Source organism: Trichoderma citrinoviride, assembly GCF_003025115.1.
Source record: "Trichoderma citrinoviride strain TUCIM 6016 unplaced genomic scaffold BBK36scaffold_13, whole genome shotgun sequence".
Lineage (NCBI taxonomy): Eukaryota > Fungi > Ascomycota > Sordariomycetes > Hypocreales > Hypocreaceae > Trichoderma > Trichoderma citrinoviride.
The window spans coordinates 866522-880422 of record NW_020194721.1 but is presented as its reverse complement, the minus strand read 5'-3'; the positions used below and the strand labels follow the sequence as shown (position 1 = coordinate 880422).

General features: G+C 56.3%; 5 protein-coding genes across 5 annotated transcripts; 4 read left to right on the top strand and 1 right to left on the bottom strand.

Annotated features, from left to right (window-relative positions):
* Nucleotides 1-1344: 1344 nt before the first annotated feature.
* Nucleotides 1345-3382, top strand: BBK36DRAFT_1207340 (hypothetical protein; the record flags this gene model as incomplete). The annotated part of the gene is made up of 10 exons (XM_024897394.1): nucleotides 1345-1516; nucleotides 1585-1713; nucleotides 1833-2000; nucleotides 2060-2107; nucleotides 2184-2228; nucleotides 2333-2497; nucleotides 2553-2663; nucleotides 2720-2760; nucleotides 2834-2994; nucleotides 3055-3382. The coding sequence occupies exons 1-10, from the start codon at nucleotides 1411-1413 to the stop codon at nucleotides 3380-3382; spliced, it is 1302 nt and encodes a 433-aa protein (XP_024746846.1). The 5' UTR covers nucleotides 1345-1410.
* Nucleotides 3383-5224: 1842 nt separating this feature from the next.
* BBK36DRAFT_7531 (NAD(P)-binding protein) lies at nucleotides 5225-6167 on the top strand (the record flags this gene model as incomplete). The annotated part of the gene is made up of 2 exons (XM_024898544.1): nucleotides 5225-5340; nucleotides 5411-6167. 2 exons carry the CDS (start codon nucleotides 5225-5227, stop codon nucleotides 6165-6167), a joined length of 873 nt encoding a protein of 290 aa, XP_024746845.1.
* A 223-nt stretch (nucleotides 6168-6390) lies between these two features.
* Nucleotides 6391-7870, bottom strand: BBK36DRAFT_1162227 (N2227-domain-containing protein; the record flags this gene model as incomplete). Its single annotated transcript, XM_024894426.1, has 2 exons — nucleotides 6391-7564; nucleotides 7749-7870. The coding sequence occupies 2 exons, from the start codon at nucleotides 7868-7870 to the stop codon at nucleotides 6391-6393; spliced, it is 1296 nt and encodes a 431-aa protein (XP_024746844.1).
* A 415-nt stretch (nucleotides 7871-8285) lies between these two features.
* On the top strand, nucleotides 8286-8765 carry BBK36DRAFT_1126715 (hypothetical protein; the record flags this gene model as incomplete). Its single annotated transcript, XM_024891403.1, has 2 exons — nucleotides 8286-8468; nucleotides 8526-8765. 2 exons carry the CDS (start codon nucleotides 8286-8288, stop codon nucleotides 8763-8765), a joined length of 423 nt encoding a protein of 140 aa, XP_024746843.1.
* A 1413-nt stretch (nucleotides 8766-10178) lies between these two features.
* BBK36DRAFT_1182181 (ARM repeat-containing protein) lies at nucleotides 10179-13164 on the top strand (the record flags this gene model as incomplete). The annotated part of the gene is made up of 3 exons (XM_024896297.1): nucleotides 10179-10280; nucleotides 10369-12999; nucleotides 13063-13164. 3 exons carry the CDS (start codon nucleotides 10179-10181, stop codon nucleotides 13162-13164), a joined length of 2835 nt encoding a protein of 944 aa, XP_024746842.1.
* Between the last annotated feature and the right edge of the window lie 737 nt (nucleotides 13165-13901).

Here is a 13901-nt window from a genome sequence, read left to right as displayed (position 1 = left end):
GTCCCTAGCGGCGTCAAGCGGCCTGCACCAGCCCCAGGTGGGCATGTCACTCTACCTCGACATCATCACATCACCCTCGACCCGCATGCGGGAAAATACGACCAGTCCCTTCTCCAGCAAGCAGTGCAGCTGGCGACAATGCCAGATACGAGCGCCGCAAAACCACCTGGTCGTCGCTCAGCGCTGGGGCTCCTGCGGCCGAGCCACCTGACAGGGCCTTGAGCCGAAGGGCTGCAGGACGAGGTGCATGGCGGAGATGGTCGATTGTGGCGACGGCTTGGCTGCGACTAGATTCGCCCTGGCTGCTGCGATTGACTCGGCTCGTTCTGTCCTGCATGGCTGGTCCGTCACTACTCACCCACGGCGAAGCTATCGATGTGCTTGGCTCGTATGAAGGACGAGTGCGGCATGTACAAGGCGACAAGGCAGTTCTTGAAGGCGGCGCGCTGACACCCGGCGTTGGCTTGGCCTTGCTTGAGACGCAGACGAGACAGAGACAGAGACAGAGGGACGCAGCTCTATCAGGGTCCTCGCAGTCGCACAGCACAACGAGCACAAGGCCGCACACCACCTCCAAATCGGGGCCGCCTCGACGGGCCTCAGCGATCGTCCCATAGCGCAATGCGGCCACTTGCCAACGTCAGGATGCGGTGTTGCGCGCAGAGGAGCAGCCCATTAGCCGGAGGGACCCTGGTCTGCGCAGTCGACGGCCGGCATGCGGCATTGCCCATTCTCTTTCGTCCCGTTCCTACAGGAGGTATACAGTGGCTACATACAATACAGTGGCTGCAGAGACGCCACGCCACGGCCATGGCCTTGATCTGCCCGGCGGCGGCAGCTCGAGGCCATGGAGCTGTAGCTAAACAAGCGCCCAGCGATGCATGCCAGATGTCTCCATAATCCTAATCCGCCAGCGCCGCAGCTTGCTTTGCTACTAGCAGCAGCAGCAGCTCGCGGCAATCCACTCACTCTACCTTGCAGCACCACCCATTACTGTACATGTGCAGTCAAGCCAGCAGGCCCGGGGAGCATTCGGGCCAGGAAGCAGGTGGACGACCCACGGAGGCTCGCGCCAATCTGGGGCCATAGGAACGGGCCCAAACATTCCCCTCCCGCCCGCCGCTGTTTATCATCTCGCGCTGGAGCTGCTGGAGAGCTGCTTTTCCCTCTGCCTGCTGCTTTTCGCCGCTGCTGCTACTGCTCCTGCTCCTGCTCGCAATCATCCTTGAAAGGCCTAGGAGTCCTCATTGCGCCCGGCCTGCAAGCCCGTCTCCCTCCTCCTGCGACAAGAGGTGCCTTTGCGCTGGTGCTCATACTATTCGGGCGTCCCCCGGTCCCTTGCGCCGTCCAGCACCATCGCCGGATGATCCTGTAGCCTCTCCCGCGCTGCTCTGGGCGCAAAATGCCACAATGTACCACGGCTCCAAGTCAAAATCCCATCAATGGGGCAGCTGGTCCGACTGGGTTCTGGACGAGCAGCACCGCCGCTACTATCGCTTTCGCCAGGATTCCGAAGGTGTGAAGATCCTCCCCGCGCTTGACCTTTTCTCATCACCGCCAACACCTGAGCGTGCTGCTTGCTAGGGAATTACGACTATGACTGGGACCAGCGCGACTCGGCCGCTGCCGCTCATGCCCAGACGCCACGAGACACCACGATCAACGACATAACGGAGGGCCTCAAGGGCCTCACCACCGACTACGATGGCTCAAGTGCGTTTTTGTCCCGCCGACTTGCTGGTTGCGCGATGGACGGCTCCCCCTAGACGGTGGCGGCCGCGATCGGCGAGCTCATGGTACAATTGGTAAACTGACATGAGAGGGCTTCGCAGTACCCGAAGAGCATCTGCCGAGCTCGAGACATGGCCGGCCCAAGAGCAAGCACAAATACCGGACGGGCTCTCGCGACGAGGACTCGGCTCAACGTGCCTACAGAACCTCGACCACGGATTCTTTACATGCGGCCCAGGCGGGGCAGTACGAGTACATGGGGAGTCAATGTAAGTCGCAGCTGCACTGAAACACTGTCTCAGTCGTTTACAGCGAGTCTCATGAATAGATGTCCACGGATCATCCGAAGCGCAGTACTATCAGCGGTCGACATCAGGTACTTGGCCAATGGCTCGTGTTCTGGGGTGTTGGGTTTCGCGAGACTGACTGACAAGATTTTGTTGGCGGGGTAGAATCCCAGTCGGCTCCTTCATACGGCAGGGAGAATCGATCAGCTGGTGAGTACCTTGACAATTTGTCAATCTGAACTTTTGCCGCTGCGTCTGCTTTTGTTGTCGTCTTGAGCAAGAATGCTTGGGTCAATGCTAAGTCATGGGACCAGACCGACCAATACACGGGTACGACGAGCGAAATCACTACGACGAGCGGAAACATAGTCCTGACCAAGAACCGGAAGACGACGAGTTGGCAGACACCATTGCGGCGAGCCAGCAGTACAATTACAACGCATATGCAACTGCTGGGGAGTCATCGGCCTCGGCTTATGGTTCGGCGCTGAATCTGTCAAGCTTCATACAAGGATCAAACTAACGCAATGGCAGCTCAATATGACGAAGACGAGGACGAAGGTCCGCCGACGCCAAAGGCGCAGTCAAGTGCAGGGAGCTACCACATCACGGCTCTCGAGGAGCCATTGGAGGAACTGGATCCCCGTAGGTCCCTGTTGCCATTCTTGCGAAGCGCCAGTGGAGCTGATGCTCAGGAACAGGTTACAGAGTTGAGCCTTCCAGCAAGTTTCAGCCAGGCGAGGTGTGTACAAGTCAAACCTGAATGAACCCGAGGTCATCGGAGGAGACGAGTCTGCTGACACCAATGAGGAAAGATATTCAAAGTTCATTGGTCAGAGCCGCAAGGTGCCAGCTCCGAAAGCGCCCCAAGCGTGTCAGGCAAGCACGAGATCCAGAATCGATTTGGAACCAAGTTTTTCGTTGGCTTCCGGCGCTTTATTGTGATAGCAAACGATCAGGGTCATTGCACCTGCGTGTAAGTGCATGGACACAACTTCCTATGTTTGTTGAAGAGGGCCTTCTAACCGATCAACAGACCGATTCTAACGTACGGCGGCAAAGGCTGCAAGAAGAAAGGTGTCAAGGCTGACAAACACGGCATCATTTACGAGCGCGGCAGCAAGCCGCGATTACTTGACAAGGAGCCCAAGCTAGGATTCCCTCCCGTGAGAGTCGATATGAAGGAAGAGGGCGAGAAGCTGTCCAAAGAGTCCCGCGTCAACTACTCAAAGCTCGTCACCGTGGAACACAACGTCAAGGTGTTTTTCATTGGGTCGATCGTGTACGCTGACTGGGATCTCGTGAGCGATGCCGTCAACCACTGCTGGAACAAGAAGAACCATCAAAAGCAGAGGCATCGGTAGGACTGGGGGGAGGAATGACATGGCCCGCACAGACACGTTTTATCATTTCACAAGCGGCTGCGCATATTGAGCGCATCGCATTCGATGAGGCCGCCTTGCTATTATAGCAGCGCACCCCGTCCACAAAATACGTTCCTCGGGATCAGGTCCCGCGATGCCATAGTTCCTGCGAAAACTGTGTTTGGCGTCTTTTGAGTTACAAAGCATGGCATCCGAGTTACGCTTATCAGTACAGTATGTGCGATCACAGTTGGCGAGCATTATATTCACCTTGCCGGGGAGCATTGATGCGTTGGAGCGTCCATCAGCTCTCCGTACGAGCAATGGAGGCTTAGCTGGAAGCCTAGAGTTCTCAGCCGCGTTATGGGGGTCAGGTTGTATTCGCTTGCATTGACCCCATGTGGTGGAACAGGACACATAATGCTCGGCTGAATGTTCATGGAGATGCATTTTTTCTCTTCTAGACTGATATGTTGACATGTTGATGCGCGTCTCTTACTTTTACATCATATATCTCGCTCAAATGTATGTTGTCCATGCATTTCGTTGGGCTGATGGTGTTATAGCCGTGGTGTGAAGGGATCGAAGGGAAATGTATCCAACCATGATGTGTTGTAAGAATGGGATTATGATGCCTAGCATGAGTACGAAGCGACGAGTCTTAACCCTCACATATGAACGAAACGTGTGCAGGACGGTGATGTTGAGCCCAAGGTACTACCTGTCGCCGACCTCGAGGTGCCGGATAGAGTAGAGTGAGAGAGGATCATGCTACCACACGATGCCGGGCTATCCATGCTAGAGCAGAGCAACGGAGGATCGGCAGCTCAGCTCAGGCACCGCGGCTCAGGAAGAGGGGACTGCATTCCTTCCGGAAGGCTGCTAGTATATTCAAGCCAGGATCTCATGTATGTTTTAAAGGGAGATAGTATTACATGTAGTCACTGTCTCCCAAAACGACATCCAAGTAGATACCCGGTGACAGTCGCTGTGTAGGTACCTAGTGGAAATCAAGGTGTTTGTTGAACCAGGCGAAACAGGTTGGTGTATCGCATCATTGTAAATGCTGCCATCCCTTCGACAGAGTACGCATGTACTCCCAACTCAATTGTTCTTCACGGCTCAGACCTTGCCACACCCATTCAATTTCTGTTCCTGGGCTTACTCCTCGTTCTAATTACATGAAAGTTCTGACAGATCTCCCAAGTGGCGTTCACCAAAACCCATCACTCCCGTCCCTCTCTCAAACCCAAAGCCATTCTCCTACAGTACCCATTCCCATCATCCAAAACAGAAAGCATCACCAAATACTTTCCAGCCCCAGATCCGCCAGCTGTACATACATAATACCCCGGCCTCGTACCAAACCCTCCCCTTGACAAATCCATCGATAGGTACGGAGGGGGATGTATGTATGTTAGTACCACAATCTCCGTGCCTCGGCATCTCTCCCCCGCAAAAAGTCTCCATCGGGCGCCAAGCAAAGTATCTCTTCTGCCAAACTTCGCGGTGGAGGTACTTGAGAACCCCCCTGTTTGGGGAATGGTGCGCTGGTTCCACCCACTTTTTGGGTCGAATCTACACCGAGGATCTTGGGATGTGACACGGATTCAAAAAGGGCCTTGATTCCTCATACTCATATAACAAATTGAACTTGCATCTCTCAATCTTTCTACGTCATTTCAGTATTTCCTGTTTCCCTTTTCTTGGACAGCAGTTCCACATTCTTGATCCGTCACATCGCACATATCTCATTTGATTGATAGAACCACTCGAATCTCCCGTCCGAATCTGAATCTTTGCACAGAAATCCGAACGCGGCTTCTTCACCCCATCACCACAATGTCCGCCCAAATCGAAGCCACCCTCCACGACTTCCCCTCCCTCTTCTCCCTCAAGGGCAAAATCGCCGTCGTAACAGGCGGCTCCCGCGGCCTCGGCCTCCACGCAGCCTCAGCGTAAACATCGTCCCTCCCTTTCCGTATGATCACCACAGCCCCCCCAGCTAAAGAAAACGCGCGCCCACAGATTCATGCAAGCCGGCTGCTCCAAAGTCTTCATCTCCTCCCGCAAAGCAGCCGCCTGCGAGGAAGCCTGCAAGGTGCTCAACGCCCTGCCCAACCTGTCCCCCGGCGCGGCCGCCATCCCCGTGCCCGCGGACTCGGCCACCATGGACGGCGTCAAGAGCCTCCTGGCGCAGGTCAAGCAGCACACCGACGCCGTCGACATCCTCTTCGCCAACGCGGGCGCCACGTGGGGCGAGGCCTTTGACACGCACCCGGACCAGGCGTTCGCCAAGGTCATGGACCTCAACGTCAAGGCCGTCTTCAACACCATCCGCGAGTTCGCGCCGCTGCTGCAGAAGAGGGCCTCGCTCGAGGACCCCAGCCGCGTGCTCATCACGTCGAGCGTCGCCGGACTCGGCGTCGGCACGCTGGGCAAGCAAGGCACGTACGGCTACTCGGCCAGCAAGGCCGCCGTGCTGCACCTGGGCCGCAACCTCGCCCTCGAGCTGGGGCCCCGCGGCATCACCGTCAACTCCATCTGCCCGGGCTTCTTCCCGAGCAAGATGGCCAACGGGCTGCTGGCGCTGTCGGGCGGCGCGGACAGGATCGCAAAGGCGAACCCGATGCGGAGGCTGGGCCGGCCCGAGGACATTGCGGGCGCGGTCGTATATCTGACGAGTCGGGCGGGGTCGCATGTGAATGGGGAGGCGATTGCGATTGATGGCGGTGCGTTGTGGTCGCGTGGGGAGATGTTGGTGGAGGAGCAGTCGAAGCTATAGGTGAAAGGCTTGAGAAGGGGTTGGGCTTTGGCGAAGAGGCGAAGGGGTGTGAATATCCGGAGGTCTGTATGATAGAATGACCGGCTTTACATACATGCTGCTGCATGATTTAAACTGTCTTATTTTCTTTACTTAGTTCTTTTTCATCACACAGCGGATCGACATGGGCAGATATCACATCACACAGCGCACTGACAGATTCATTACATCTTGTATTCTCTCATCATACCCCGGGTGTCGAAGAACCGCTCGCTTGCTTGCCCGCCGGCGGCTTGCGGGCCACCCACGTCGTCACATTGTACACCGTCTGCAGCATGCTATCCATGTCCTGAATGTAGGGCGCTCTGATGCCCATCTCCATCGATTCTACCACAAACCCCAGCTTCTCCACCAACGCCATCACCTCGTCGTTGCTCAGCTCAAAGCTCCCGGGGTCGGCAATGCCCGACGAGTTGTTAAAGTCATGCTCCCCATCACCATCATCGTCATGCCCGTGATTGCCGGGCGCGTTGTTTTCAAAGTGCCACAGCAAGGGGCCGACGTTGACGAGCACGCCGCCGGGCCGGAGGCAGTGCAAGATGACCTCGAGGTAGCGGATGAGATTGGGCGCCGTGTCGAGGAAGAAGACGCTGGCGACGGCGTCGTACGACTCCTTGTGCTCGTCGTCGCCGTAGAGGCAGAGGAAGTCGGCGGCGCACATGGACATGGAGCCGACGCTGGGCGCGTTGAGCAGGGCGGTGCCGGGGTGGATGTCGGGCACGGCGTAGCTCCGGAGGTGGTTCTCCCGCGTCTTGTGGTTGGAGAATGTGTGGATCCAGGGGTAGATGGTGTACTGCTCGGCGCTTTCGCACTCGTTGAGGATGTGCGACGATGCCAGCAGCTGGTGGTAGGAGATTTCGTTGCCTTCCGCCTCGTAGCCTTCCCGGCACAGTTCAAAGACCAGCCGCCCTAGTCCAGCGCCGGGGACCAGCACTTTCAAGCGCTCGCCCTCCGGGGCCTTGCTGGTCCTCTCCTGGGCAAGAGCCTTCATCACGGGGCCGTAGGACGCGGCCCGTTCCTCTGCGCCGGCGGCCGTCCAGTCGCGGTAGAACTGGCGGAGAGTGCTCCTGGCCTTGTCAATGTCTGCATGCTTGGCTACCCCGGCCCATTCATGCGGCATGACGGGCTGGTCATGGTCTGATGAGGCAGCATCGAGGGCATTGAACGACACCAGCCCTGACTTGAGAATCGCTCGAGCCAGAGTCGCGTTTGTGTCGATGGCCTCGTCGACCTTGTCCAGCGTTTCGAGGAAGTTGAAGGGAGGCGCGGCGAGGAGCTTCCAGTGGGCCTGAGGGAGGGCGTAGAAGGACCGGCGACGCAGGTGAGTGACGTTGAAGTGGGCGACTTTGGCGTATTGTCTGGAGCGAAGGTGTCAGTCTGAGGTGATGTCATGCTGTTTGTATGAGATGACGATGGGATGAGATGAGATGAGATGAGATGGCCATGAGAACCAAGGTACATATGTAGCTCTTCATGATGACACCTTCGAGATCCATCTAAAAGCACGCACAAGACGACGAACTGATACGCAAACACACTCACGCAAACGAATCCAGCGCGCAAAAGATGACCCGGATCTCTTCCGGGTCGTCCATGCCGCCATCTACACTGGTCCATGCGCTCTCCTCGGCCACAGCCAAAGAAGCCCCGCCGTCGTGATCCATCTCAGCCTTTGCTTTCTAACGGCGATATCCCGCGACCATGGTGGTGAGAGGAAGTTGCTGAAGTAAGGGGAAGAGAGAGAGAGAGAGAGAGATGATATCAGCCAATCCTGGTTGTCTTATCAAGCAAAGAGTCTCTTTTTATGCTTTTTATTTTTTCCGGGCCGCCGCATTCGGGTCCTTTTTTTTTCTGGAGATTGCAGCCGAGTTCTGTCAAGTTAGTGGGGGAGATGGTCGGGCGTGGTGTTATTTTATCTTACTTCATTTTTTCGGAGCTGCGCTAAAAGCAGTGAGCTTTCCATTCACTCTCGTCGGAAGCGAATCATGTGATTCCACTCTCCTCACGAACTGCTCCTGATATACGCTTCATTCGTCATCACCTTTCAGATACCTCCCTTCTCTGCGGAACCTACCCGTCATGGCAGCCGAACCAAACGACGTCGTGCAGGTTTCCCTTCCGCTGCCGCGGTCGCTGGACACCCGCGTCTTCATCCGCGTGGCAACCCAGGCCAAGGCGATCCTCCTCTCCCTCACCACTGCGTCTCAAGAGGAGCTGTCTTCGCTGAGGCCCATGGGCTCCTTTGTCTATGCGCTCCCCGACGTACGTCTCAAGTCGCCTCGAGAGTTGAGAGCCCCCCATCCGCTGACCTAAAACCAGAGATTCAACCAGCAGCAAGCCATCGCCACTACGCTCTTCTCCGCAGAGTCGTCTCTGGAGTTTACAACACGAGTCGCAAAGCTGGTCGCCCGCAAGACGCAGCTGCCCGTGTATGTGACAAACTCCATCAGCCTCGAGAGCATGGGCATGGGCGGCACCGTCGAGGAGGAGATGGAGGCGTTCAAGGGCGTGGCCGAGGCCATCTTGAGCATCCTCCCCAAGAAACAAGTGCCCAGCTGAGCCAGCGTGGAGAGTTTATATGATAGTTCCATCACTATGAAGCAATCCGGTGGCCACTGAAAGCATGTCTGCCTATCAAGAGATGGGCCAGACCTGCATCATCGCAATGCTTGCTGCATCCCTGCTGACGGTGTCGAGGAAGCCTTCCAGAAGAAGGGATCTGCATCGGCGCGTCAACTAGCCACCTATGAGAAGTTGATGTTCGAATCCGTGGGATGAGGCGTATCAGGAAATGTTCACCACCGGCCATCCAAAGGGTTACTGCCACAGGATTCACAGCTCGATGGCTTTGTGTATTGAATTGATGCAATACGGCAGAAAATAGATGGAGAGCAGAATTGAAGTCTCACCGTGAGCCGATGCTCTTCCTGTCATCCACGCTGACGATGGCGGCAACGAGGAGAGGCCACAGCGAGGGGGTGCTTGTACATATACAGCTACCGGTGCAGCCAAGCAGCTGCAGTAGCGGCTGCAAGTACCGAGGTACCACCTATCAAGGACAATGGCGGCACTTGAGGATGGAGCAGTTGATTGGCGTCGGACGACTTTGGCTGTGGCTTCACCCCCTCTATCAGCGGCGATGCCGGTGGCCAGCATGAGAAGTACCTTATGTATGTACCGATGATTTGTCTTGAAGAGGACAGACAATAGACGGAGTTGGCCAGATTTATCTCACCTTTTCTTCATTGTATCAAAGGAAAAGGGGACTTAGGTACTACCTACAGTATAAGGTACCCTCAATAACCCATTGTGTCGAGAGTTCTTATCGCAGTCTCATCACCTGACTCCGTCTTGACTGTGCATCTCCCCCAAACAATTTTTTTTCTTCAGACTTGGCCCACCCTCTTCTTCATTGGCTTCTCTCCCCCCCAAGGCCAAGGTATTCCCGGGTTATCGTTATCGCACCCCGCTACGCAATTTGGCCGCCAAAAAAAACAGGTGGGTTCAAAGGTTTGCTCCCCGCCAAATCAATCGCGCAAGGTCTGGCGCATCCGTTTCGTCTCTCGTCCGGCCACGACGACCATCCGCCCAGTTTTGCCTGCTGCAGCCATTCGAGCCGCTTCTCACGCCTCTTGAGCGCCCTGCTCGCCGATTCACAGCCCGACACCCCGTGACGTCGCCTCGGCAGCTCCTCGAGAACTCCAGGCGTCGCCCGCAAGAGGAACCACCCCCACAGCTCGTCCCGGGTCTCGACATCCAGGGGCCCTTCTGTGCTGCTTCTTTGCTTCTTTGTACGCCCTGCTGCTGCGCCAGAGGAACCCGCTGGGATCACTAACTCGCTTGCCTCTGCGAGTCTGCAGCCGCTGCTTCATGTCCTAGGGCATCTTTGCACCTCAGCAAGCAACAACTTGAACCGAAGCGCATCGCATTGCTCCTCTCGCGCGCGGCGAACCGCTGCCACTACCGCCCATCATGGCCTGGCAACCCGCCCCAGAGTCCTTGAACCAGCTTGCGGCATGTCTCAAGGACTCCCTCAGCGGATTCGACAAGACCGCCCAGAAACAGGCTGAGCTGGTCAGTTTCCATCCAGAGACGTCATTGTTCGTTGTGTGTGTGTTGTGTGCTTGGGGATTTGAACACTGACCGAGTATCGAGCAAGTAGATGCTTCAACAAGCTAAGAACTCGCCTGATATCAACAACTACCTAGCCTTCATCCTGTCCAGCCCACAGCCCCCCGAGGGCCTGCAAGTCAGCGAAAAGGACTATCACCTCGTGAGGTCGGCTGCCGGTGTCATGCTCAAGAACAATGTCAGGTCGGATTGGAAGTCCATCCCGGAGTCGAGCCTGCAGCTCGTCAAGCTCGCCGTCCCCATGGGTTTGCAAGATAAGAACTCGCAGATTCGGAATCTGGCCGGAAACATCGCCACCGAAGTGATTAGGAGAGGCGGCTTGATGGGCTGGCCCGATCTGCTCCCCCAGCTCCTCGAAATGATTGGCAACTCGAGCGGCCAATTCTCCAACGAAGCTCAAGAAGGCGCCATGTCGGCCATGACCAAGATTTGCGAGGACAACTTTAAGATGTTGACCAAGGAGGTCAATGGCCAGCGACCCCTAAATCACGTTCTTCCCCAGCTCATTGCCGCGACCAAGAGCCCCCTGTGGAGAGTCCGAGTCGGAGCGCTGACGGCCATCAACGTCTTCACCCCCAGGGCATCCCAAGCCATGATGAACAACGTCGACGACCTGCTGCAGCACCTCTTCGTCCTGTCGGCAGACGAAAACACCGAGGTGCGCCGGCAGGTGTGCCGGGCTTTTGTCCACCTGGTGGAGACGCGGCCGGACAAGCTGCAGCCACACATTGGCGGCTTGGTCGACTACCTCATAACCCAGCAGAAGAGCGACGACGAGGACCTTGCCTGCGAGGCCGCCGAGTTCTGGCTGGCCATTGGCGAGCACGACGACCTTTGGAACGCCCTGCGGCCGTATCTCAACAAAATCATCCCCGTTTTGCTGCACTGCATGGTGTACAGCGGAGAGGACATTGCCCTTCTCGGCGGGCTTTCAGACGACGAGGATGAGGAGGACCGAGAGGAGGATATCCGACCGGCTTTTGCCAAGAAGTCTTCGGCGAGAACTGCCAACGGCGAAGGCAATCTCTCGGGTGATGCCAACCCGAACGGTGCCGGCTACGAGAAGCTTGGCCGCATGGATGAGGGGCTGGAGGAAGGCGAACTCGATGATCTCGATGACGAAGATGACGACGAAAACCCCGACGAGAGATGGACGGTCAGGAAGTGCTCAGCAGCCGCGCTCGACGTTTTCGCCCGCGACTTTGGCGGGCCCGTCTTCGAAGCCATTTTCCCATACCTCTCGCAGAACCTCAAGCACGACGAGTGGCCCTACCGTGAGGCTGCCGTCCTGGCTCTCGGTGCTGTGGCCGATGGCTGCATGGACGCCGTCACGCCTCACCTTCCCGAGCTGGTGCCATACCTGATCTCGCTCCTCGAGGATCCGGAGCCTGTTGTGAGGCAAATCACCTGTTGGGCATTGGGGAGATACTCGTCTTGGGCAGCCAACCTCAGTGAGCAGTCTCAAAGAGAGCAGTTCTTCCTGCCAATGATGGACGGTATTCTCCGCAAGATGCTGGACAAGAACAAGAAGGTCCAGGAGGCGGGCGCCTCGGCGTTTGCGAACCTGGAGGAAAAGGCCGGCAAGAAGCTGGAGCCATACTGCGGCCCCATTATCCAGCAATTCGTCAAGTGTTTCGCCAAGTACAAGGACCGCAACATGTACATTCTCTACGATTGCGTCCAGACGCTGGCCGAGCGCCTGGGCCCCTTCATTGCCCGGCCCGAGCTGGTCAACCAGTTGATGCCGGCGCTGACGGAGCGATACAACACCGTCTCGGACCAGTCCCGCGAACTGTTCCCGCTGCTCGAATGTCTCTCCTACGTCGCCTTGGCTTTGGGTCAAGCCTTCACTCCTTACGCGCCCCCGATATTCCTGCGCTGCATCAACATTATCCACGCGAACCTGGAGCAGGGCATCATGGCCACGACAGATCACGCCTTGGACCAGCCCGACAAGGATTTCCTCATCACGAGCCTTGACCTTTTGAGCGCCATCATCCAGGCGCTCGAGGACGACAAGTCAGCGGAGCTCGTCAAGAGCTCTCCTCACCCCTTCTTTGAACTCCTCGGCTTCTGCATGGAAGACCCCACGGACGAGGTGCGGCAATCCGCGTACGCACTGCTGGGCGACTGTGCCAAGTATGTCTTCCCCGAGCTTCAGCCGTACGTGCCGACGATCCTGCCCATCTTGTTGAAGCAGCTCGACATCGACAGCATCCTCGATGAGGAGATTGAGAGCGGGTTCGGCGTCATCAACAACGCCTGCTGGTCGGCCGGCGAGATCAGCATGCAGCATCTCAAGGGAATGCAGCCATGGGTGCCTGAGCTGCTTCAGCGCCTCGTTGAGATCATGTCCAACCCCGGCGTGCCAAAGGGACTTGTCGAGAACGCCGCCATTGCCCTTGGACGTCTTGGCCTCGGCAACGCCGAGCAGCTGGCACCGGCACTTCCCAAGTTTGCAGGGGAGTTCTTGGCGGCGATGCAGGAGGTTGACCCCACGGAGGAAAAGGCTACCGCGTTCAAGGGATTCACGCTGGTCGTTGGGCAGAACCCGCAGGCTCTGGAGAAGGTTCTGCTGGAATTCTTCGTTTCCATTGCCCGGTATCAAGACATGAACTTGAGGAACCCGATCAAGCAAGAGCTCCACGAAGTGTTCCAAAACGTAAGTCCCCAATCCCTTTTTGTGTCTTTCGATTTTTACGAATGCTAACAACAGTCTTTACAGGTTCTCAACGTCTACAAGCAACTCATCCCACAGTTTGACGAGTTCGTCAGCAGGCTGCAGCCCCAAGACCAGCAGGCGCTAAAGACCACCTACGCGATATGAGAGGCGGAGCAGGCTTGCGCGGATTTGCTTGGCACAGTCATGCTGGGGAAGAGGAAAAGGCCAAGTTAGCGCTGGACGCAGGTTGGGACAGCCTTGGAACGCTGAATTCTAACAAAACTGATGTGCAGAGGTTACTGTAACCCCTGGCTCAGACGACTGTAATGGACATGTGCAAAAAGAACTAAAAGAAGAAAAAGGAAAAGGAAAAGGAGCTTTAGCGATCTTTGGCTGCCCAGCGAGTCCGTGGAAAGGGGATTTGGCATGTATTGGATTTTGATTTGCTCACGGGATATGAGGGGAGTTGCAGATGGAGAATGCTGAGGAGGCTCTGCAAAGTGCTCCCTCAGGCAAGACGATATATCTTGGAACAAATATGACGACTGAGAAGAAGATGAAAGAAAGGGGAGGAAAATAAAGGGGCTTATCAAAACAAACATATCCACGGCGGAGGAAATATGGGAAATGAGGTGTCATGATGTGCCATTTGTCGCTTTAGGGGAGAGGGGGAAACGCAAACCCAAAACAAATTTATAGATAGATTTTCTTGTTTTCTACTCCTTCTTCTTTCACCAGAAGGGTGTGTTTCGCTTTTGATCCAATTACCTGCTTAGGTAGTTTAGCTAACAGACACAGAACGGGAGAGGGGGGGGGGACTTGAGTTGTTGTTATACTTAAGGGGAGTGTGTGTGGTTTTCGGAGTGCGTTGCAGGATGGACAATTTATGGGAAGTTTCTTTT